The sequence below is a fragment of the Marmota marmota genome, unplaced genomic scaffold (genome assembly GCF_001458135.2).
Source record: "Marmota marmota marmota unplaced genomic scaffold, marMar, whole genome shotgun sequence".
NCBI lineage: Eukaryota > Metazoa > Chordata > Mammalia > Rodentia > Sciuridae > Marmota > Marmota marmota.
Window position 1 is genome coordinate 22502267 of NW_026000082.1, and position 8149 is coordinate 22510415.

General features: G+C 35.4%; 1 protein-coding gene across 6 annotated transcripts in view; it reads left to right on the forward strand.

Annotated features, from left to right (window-relative positions):
• Foxj3 (forkhead box J3) overlaps nucleotides 1-8149 on the forward strand; it is a 114696-nt gene that overhangs the window by 49119 nt on the left and 57428 nt on the right. For all 6 annotated transcript variants that reach the window (XM_048815618.1, XM_048815620.1, XM_048815621.1 and 3 more), the window contains exon 4: nucleotides 3463-3537. In XM_048815618.1, the coding sequence (XP_048671575.1) occupies nucleotides 3463-3537 (75 nt within the window). The remainder of the gene's footprint in view (nucleotides 1-3462; nucleotides 3538-8149) is intronic.

Genomic DNA, 8149 nt, shown 5'->3' on the forward strand with positions numbered 1-8149 from the left:
CTTTTAAGTCTTTGCATGCATATACGCATGTATGGGCTGGTTTCAGTTTGGATAACGTCTATTGATCTATCTTCAAGTTCTCCAAACCTTTCTCTAGTTGTGTCCAGCTTACTGATGAACCCATTTTAAGAATTCTTTTCCATTGGCTGGTGCAGTGGCACACACCTGTAATCCCAGTGGCTCAGGAGGTTGAGGTAGGAGGATTGCAAGTTCAAAGCCAGTTTCAGCAACAGTGAGGCATTGAGCAACTCAGTGAGACTCTGTCTCTAAATAAAATACAAAATAGGGCTGGGGATGTGGCTCAGTTATTGAGTGCCTTGAGTTCAATCTCCGGTAGCCCCCCCCCAAAAAAAATTCTTTACTATTATTTTGAAGGGGCAGTATTGTGGATTAAACCTAGGATTGCTGAGCAAGCACTGTAACTCCGAGCTACAGTCCCAGCCTGGAATTCTTTATCTTTGATTGGATTTTTTATTTCTGTCATTTATCTTTGTCTCTTTCATATAATTTCACATCTCCTTTGAAATTCCCCATCTCTTTATGCAAGTTGTCCAGTTTTTTCTGCTGGCCCTTTAACATTAATCCTGATTATTTTAAAGTTTTTGTCTGATAGTTGTAATACCTGAATTATTTCTCAGTTGGGTTTTGTTGGTTGCTTTATCTCTTGATAGTGGGGTTTCCCCTTGCTTTTCTATGCCTTGTACTTTTTGACTCTGTACCAGATACATGATGTTTAGAAGAATAGTGGACATTTGAAGTAAATAGTATTTGTACTTGTAAATGGACAAGTATCTTTTTTTCTCTGGCCTTTAAATAAAAAAAAATATTTATTTATTTATTTTTAATGTGTGCTGAGGATGAAACCCAGGGCCTCGCACATGCTGGATGAGCACTCTACTGCTGAGCCACAACCCCAGCCCTTCTCAGGGGTTTTATATGTTGCAGTGGGGGTCAAGTCAATCTATCCACAGTTGAACTGAATTTGAGTTTTGTTGGTGGTCTTTAATATATGGCACACTTTACATTCTTTCAGTAGTAGGTTCCTGTTACCTTGTGCTTTTAGAGTGTGGGCATTGAATGCAATATGATTTTTTCATTTTTCCATCTCTTTGGACTTTGGCATCTCTCCCTACCTTGTTGTACATGGGGTTCTATCAGTAGAGTGCTGTTTATATTCAGTGCAAAGTTGTGGGGTTTTTTTTGGTAAGAGGCGAGGGTTTTTCTCTGTTTTGTTGGTCCAGCCTCAGTCATACGTAGGCTCTTGAACTTGGGGGTAGGACTTTTTCAGTGCTTCTTTCCCTCAACCAAACTAACCTTGTATTTGTAGTTGCTTTTGAATGGGAGTGTCTCCCACTTCCCCACTTGCAGCAGACCTTTTGCATGGTGTCAATATAGAATGCTGAGCCCAAGGTAGTTTCTATATCACCTCCACAGAAAGGCTTTCCTCCAGTACCAGTAGATCTTTGCTTGTATCTTGGGTTTCCTATTCCTCTCTAGAGACAAAAGTGTTTTGATTCTATTTTCCCCTGAGAAGTAATGAATTTTTGCCAGAGTCCTGTGGTTGAGAGATTTTGCTGCTTCTACTTCAAACTTAGATTTTAGATTTTTTTTTTCCTCTGTAAAAATATATGCAAGGTTGGTAGGTTTTGTAGCTCCCCTACCCCTCACTATTTTGCTATCTTCGGTCACCTCCTTGCTAGTTGTGCCACTAAGGAAGATGTTTTCCAGTCTCTTATCCTACCCTAATGTTTCTAAGGAGCACATGGTAAAGGCTTAAGGAGAAAAGTTTAAGAGTGGGTGGAAATTCTTTGTCTTGAGCCCTTGTTCTAAACTAACTCAGTAGCCTGTGGTTGGCCTTTAGAATTTTAACTAATTTCTTGTTACCTACTTAATGGTGGCCAGATCTTTTTCCCACACCTTGCCAAAGTTGAGGCAGTTTGCACGTCCAGTTATTCCTTGAATAGCCTTGTCTCTTTTAGGAATGTTTGCTTAGTTGCCTTACAACCTGTGTGATTTTTCAATTTACCCAGTGTTTCTCATTTTTTTGTGAGGGAGCATCATTTGTAGCTGCTTATATACCAAGCAGAGGTAGAATTCCCATTCATAAATTTTAAATTTCTATTTTGGCAATACTGTAGGCTTGAATTTATATTCTCTGTACCTCTTTTAAAACTTTTAACTCATCCCTGTGAGATTATGCCAGAAAATGACCCCAGAAGGTACCATTCTAAGCAGTGGTTAAATACAGTTGGGGCCTCTCTTCACCAAATATGTGGTCATTTGGTAACAACATTATTGGGGAATGGATTTTGGTGCATTTAATTGAGAAGAAAAGAACTTTGGGGTATTTTCTGTGAGAATTATGGTATAGTCCCACTTACTCATGAATAAATTTCGTGTTTCACAGACTCACTAAGTCTCCAAAGGCATCTTCCTACCACCCAGGTTTATTCTTCCCTGCTATATAGAGGATCCTAGATGTTCTTCCTAGTCCTTTGTAGCCATATCTTTCCATGTGTTTTTTCCCATTACAGATATAGTGAGAATCAAATTGACTTTTTTTGCGGGGGAGTACTGGGGATTGAACTCAGGGTCACTCAGCCACTGAGTCACATCCTAGCCCTATTTTATATTTTATTTGGAAACAGGGTCTCACTGAGTTGCTTAGCACCTTGCTTTTGCCTGGCTGGCTTTGAACTCGTGATCCTCAGCCTCTTCAGCTGCTGGGATTACAGGTGTGCACCACTGCATCTGGCTCCGAATTGACTTCTGTATGCTTTTGTAATAGAGCAGTGGAATTTTAAAAACTTTTTTCCCCCCTGGGATTGAATCCAGGGCCTTGTGCGAGCTAGGCAAGCACCCTCCTACACTCCTAGTTCTTACATTCTAAAAAATAGATTAATTAAATTAATTAATTCAATTTTAAATTAACTAAATACATTAATTAAACCCATTAATTACATTTAAAAAAATTAATTTAAAAATGCTAATATCTGTGCCTTATAGACCATTTGGACCTTATAGGAAAGTAAAAAATAAGAAAATAATTATCACCTAAAATTCATTGTAGAATAATTTATATCATTTGCATTCTGATTTGTTTCCAAGAATAAATACATAAATTGAAAAATATGATTAAAGCTGTGACATGTAGTTTTATATTTGGCACCTAACATTACATCACAGGCTTATTCTTGCATTATTAAAAGATCTTAAACATTTACAGTACTACATATGTTACATTGTTATGGAATCCATTAGAAAATGTCTTTTCTAATAACTATTTCCCTTTGTATTATTTGTATTGGAAAGTTAGGTTTAATTTGAAGCCCATTATAAAAGTTTTATACCATTTGTAATTGTATTACAATGCATAGGGATATTTAGGTTTCTGATTGTTTTTACAGATAGGTTTTATGTTTTGGATTCCATAACCCAATGACTTTTCTTCTTTAATTTCAGAATTCCATACGACATAATCTGTCACTGAACAAGTGTTTCCTTAAAGTGCCTCGTTCAAAGGATGACCCCGGAAAGGTAGGATTTATTTTCTTGAAATGAAGCATATAAAGGGTGGATCTATGTATAATTGACAAGTGGAGCAGACAAAACTCTAAAAATGTAATTTTTTAAAAAAATGTTTTTTGTTGTAGGTGGACACAGTACCTTTATTTATTTATCTTTTATGTGGTGCTTAGGATTGAATCTAGTGCCTCAAACGAGATACTAGGTGGTGCTCTACCTCTGAGCCACAACCCTAGCTCATAAAAATAGAATGTTAAAAATTGGAGGTAGGCAGAGTTAAGAAGATAATGTAGAGCAACTAAGAAAATGTGGTACTAACAGAGAAACAACTTTATTTTAAAGTTAGAAGACTTATTATAAAATTACATTTTGAGAGTTTATCTACAGAGACTTCTCTTTTTGTTGTCTTAATAGCCATGTCATACTATGTGGACTAAATTTGTTTGGTTTCTTAAGCTCAGAGTACTTGTTTGGATCATATTTGTTGTCAAGATAAATTACTAGGTTAGAATTTTGAGACGGCATACCTACTGGCAAGATGTATCATGTGTATCTTGTTCATTGATTAGCTCTAGTTGCTTGCGCAGTGACTGGTGGCACAAGGCTAGGCTGCTTGTATTTTTTTTGAGGCTAATTGTCCCTGAAAGAATTATTTCTAAAATGTAAGGCTGGTTACATAAGCACACTGCTTACTCATCCATATCCTAGAGGTGGTATACTTCCTTTGTTATAATATAGCCTTTACTGTCTTTTTCTTAATCTATCATTGCAGCTGTGATTCACCTCATTCAAGATTCACTGTGAGGAACATCTTGAAGTTTCCTAGACATGTTTGTTATTTGGTTTCACTGCATCTTTGCCTTTATTTGTTCTACTCCTTGTCTTTCAGGATTGAGCTGTAACATTACTTCTGTGAAATATTTTTTTTGTTTCCTTATACTTCAACTGAGTTTGTTGCTCCCTCTTTTATGTTCCTGTTAAGGTCATCATCATTGCCATTATCATTGTCCTAACTTATCTAATTTGGAGCTTACTGTCTCCAGTTTATAGTAACTTTCACATAGTAGCCAACAGTCTTTCAAAAATGTTAACTAATCATATAGTCTCTTTCCTCACCCCCACCTTTCTTTTTCCAAAGTGTTCATTAGTTATTAAATACTTATAGGTTAAATACTAAATTTATGAGGGTGTAGGATCATGTGTATCTGGTTCATTGTTTAGCCCTAGTTGCTTGCACAGTGACTGGCGGCACTGAGGAGACACCCTTGTTGAATATATAAATTGTATTCGCTGCTAGACTATTAGCTTCTTAACAGTTAGAGATGGAGAGGTATTCATTTCTGTCTTAATACTGTCACTTCTATGTAATAAACATTTTACAGCACTTTCAGTGATCTGTTCTATCAAATAGTTTTCATTAAGATTGAATAGATTATTACTGTAATAGTCTCAAGTTTTGTCCCTACTCATAACTCTCTTAAGATTGTGAATATGAATTGGTGGTGAAATTTTTCTTTACTTTAAATAGACATTATTAAAAAAACCATTAATTTCTTATATATCTTACATTATAATTTTCTGTAGACAGTGTATATGAATTAGATTAAAAAATATTTTTAAAAAAATCAAAGATTTATTTTATTAGAAATCTATGAAAGCACTAAGTAGATTCATAAACATTTGATTTTAGTTTAATTTTTAAATTAATTAAAAACCAACACATGAATGTTAACTATATTATTTACTAAATTTTAACCAGTTCAAGAGTTTTTAGAAAATTTGTGCCATCAGGCTGATTTTCTTTTGTTCAAAAGTTAAAGTTTTTCCTCCATTTTTAATTAAATAGTGTCACAGGATAAGGCAGATGTGGAAATATGTTGTTCTTTGAAACTATTCTTCTGGAATTAGGATTATCTCAATAATGTACAGCTAAAACAAATATAAAAATAAATTGTATCATGAGTTTTTGCCATTAGTCTTTGATTTTAAAAGTTTTGATAACAAAACAGCCTTGTTCTCATTGATTCTGGTCTTAATGAGTGAATATCATTTTTGGTCTACAATGTACATTTATAGTAATAGAGTCACTTATTTTTGGTCTCAAAGTGAGGAGTATTTAGTCATTGTTCTCATTGATTTTGGTCAGAAATAGATGTGAAATTGCTATTTAAAAATGCACAAAATACATTCATATGACTGTAGTCATTTTTCTGTTACCAGGGATTGAACCCAGGGGTACTAAATCACTTAGCTACATCCTTAGCCCTTTTTTATTTTGAGACCGGGACTCACTAAATTGCTTAGGGCTTCACTGAGTTGCTGAGGCTGGCTTTGAACTTCCAATCCTCTTGCTTCAATCTCCCAAGTAGCTGGGATTGTAGATGTGCTCCACCACACCTGACTTATTTTTTATATCTCAATGAGATTTCATTTAAAAAGAAAAAAAAGTTTTAGTGCTTTTCAAATGCATTGAAAGCTTTATGAAAGTGGAAACAAAGGCCAGAAGATGGGTTCTTGCTGAGGTTCACTGTAGAATTAGGACTCGGGTGTACTGACCAGACTTACTTGCCAGTCACAGAAACCCAATATAGACTACCTTAGATGGAAAAATACTTCGGGAAGAACTGGGACCGGGTTCTGAAGTTATTTTATCAGAAATGTCTCTTTGTATCCTTTAGTTCTGCTAACTTCTTTGATGACTTCCTTTTCCTACTCAGTTAGTGACAGAGATGCATCAACAGTTTCTGGCTTATATTACCAGTTTAGTAACATCAAAAACAATGTGTATCCTGGATCCTTTACCCTGACCCCCAAATCACCTGGAATTACAGCCAGAGCTTGATTTCTTTGTAGACTAGTACTTTTTCCATTATACCAATCTTCCCTGTGAGGGAGACCAAAATGTTAGTTAAGTTTTGGTACTTATGAATTGTTTTTTCTTTTTGTATTTACAGTGTTTCCTGGCATTTGAGGAGCTTTTCCAAAACCATCCTCACCACAGTGGGAGAAAACCATTGAGCCAAGGTGGGGTGGGAGTAGAGTTTGGTCTTGGGTATGGGGTGGACTTTAACCTCTTAGGATTTTTCCTGATGCAGCCATGATCCCAATAGGTCCAAGAGGTAGAAGTAACTCATAGCATATTCTTCCCTTTATTTTTATAGTGTAGCTTCCTGTTTGTTGTTTATGAGAGAGGTATAAAAACCAACGTAAACTTGTAGTGTTGAATTATAGAAGCTTTTATATGGCTACTTTTTCCTTGCTCAATTTTTCATGAAAGAAGGTTTTATTATAAAATTTTGCTTTATATTTGGTACCCTTTCATGTACATCGATGATCTTAAATCTATTTTTCTCTATTCCTTGTAACTCATTTCAAGTAGCCACATTATTGCTTTTTTTTTTTAAAACAAGAAACCAAAATTAAATTATATTTTGCGTCCATGACTTCTGAGTTTGAGGGACAGATTTATTTATTTCTTCTCCCATTGATTGCAACTCTTTTCTCCCTAAGTAAATATCCTACATTCTGTCTCTGTTTTAAATGTCTTATCTTTGATTTCCTCTTCTCATTAGTTCTATTTTCTCTGAATTTTTGGGGGGGAAGGGGTATTATTCTTTAATTCAGAATAATGCTTCTTAATTATCTTAAAGGTAAATATTTTGCCCACATTATGAAAAAACAAATCATTAGCGAAATTTAGTTTAAAAGAAGAGTTCTTTCTCTCCTTCCCAGCTTAATTTTTCATAACCTTGTTCCCTTTTCTTCAGTTGAGAAAAATGATATATATATTTTTGAACTAAAGGAAGTAGTTTCAACAATTGTATTAAGTAATTGTCAACAGTGAGAAGATAGTAAGACCTTTTTTTTAAAGACTGCCTGCTGAGGGCTGGGGGTGTGGTAAGCACTTGCTTAGCACATATGAGGCACTGAGTTCTATCCTTAATATGAAAATAAAAAATGTTCTGTCTACCCCCCCCAAAAAAAAAACTTCCCAATCTTGGGGAGATAACTACAATTAATTCATAGTAACAAAAGTCCCTCTGCCTTTGTTGCGGGGGTTGGTGCTGAGGGGGGGAGTTCTTTCTTGTCTGGGAATGGGAGATTATAAAGGTGAAGTAATTGAAGATTGGTGTTTTTTGGTTTGTGAGGACACAAACATAGTGGCAGAGAAATAACTCGAAAGTTTCGAGATTTTGAGATCATGGTTTTTTTGTTTGTTTGATTGATTCTCTATCCTCCAACCTTGTAGTTGATTCATTAATTTCTTTGCAAAAGAGATTCTTTTTAGGGAGCCATGTTAGTATTGTACTATACTTATTTACAAATTATCTATTATTCACTGATATCATATTTGGGTCACTTTATTTTAAAAAGGTGAAGGGGACGTTATGGTTCATGCTTGTAGTCCCAGCTACTTGGGAGCTGGGGCAGGAGGAGCACTTGAGCTAATGAGTTCAAGGCCAGTCTGGGAAACTTAGTGAGACCACATTTAAAAAAAAAAAAGACTGGGCATGGTAATGCATGCCTGTCTATAATCCCAGTGAGATGGGAAGATCACAAGTTCAAAGCCGGCTTCAGCAACTTAGTAAGACCCTGTCTCCAAAAAAAAAAAAAAAAAAAAAAA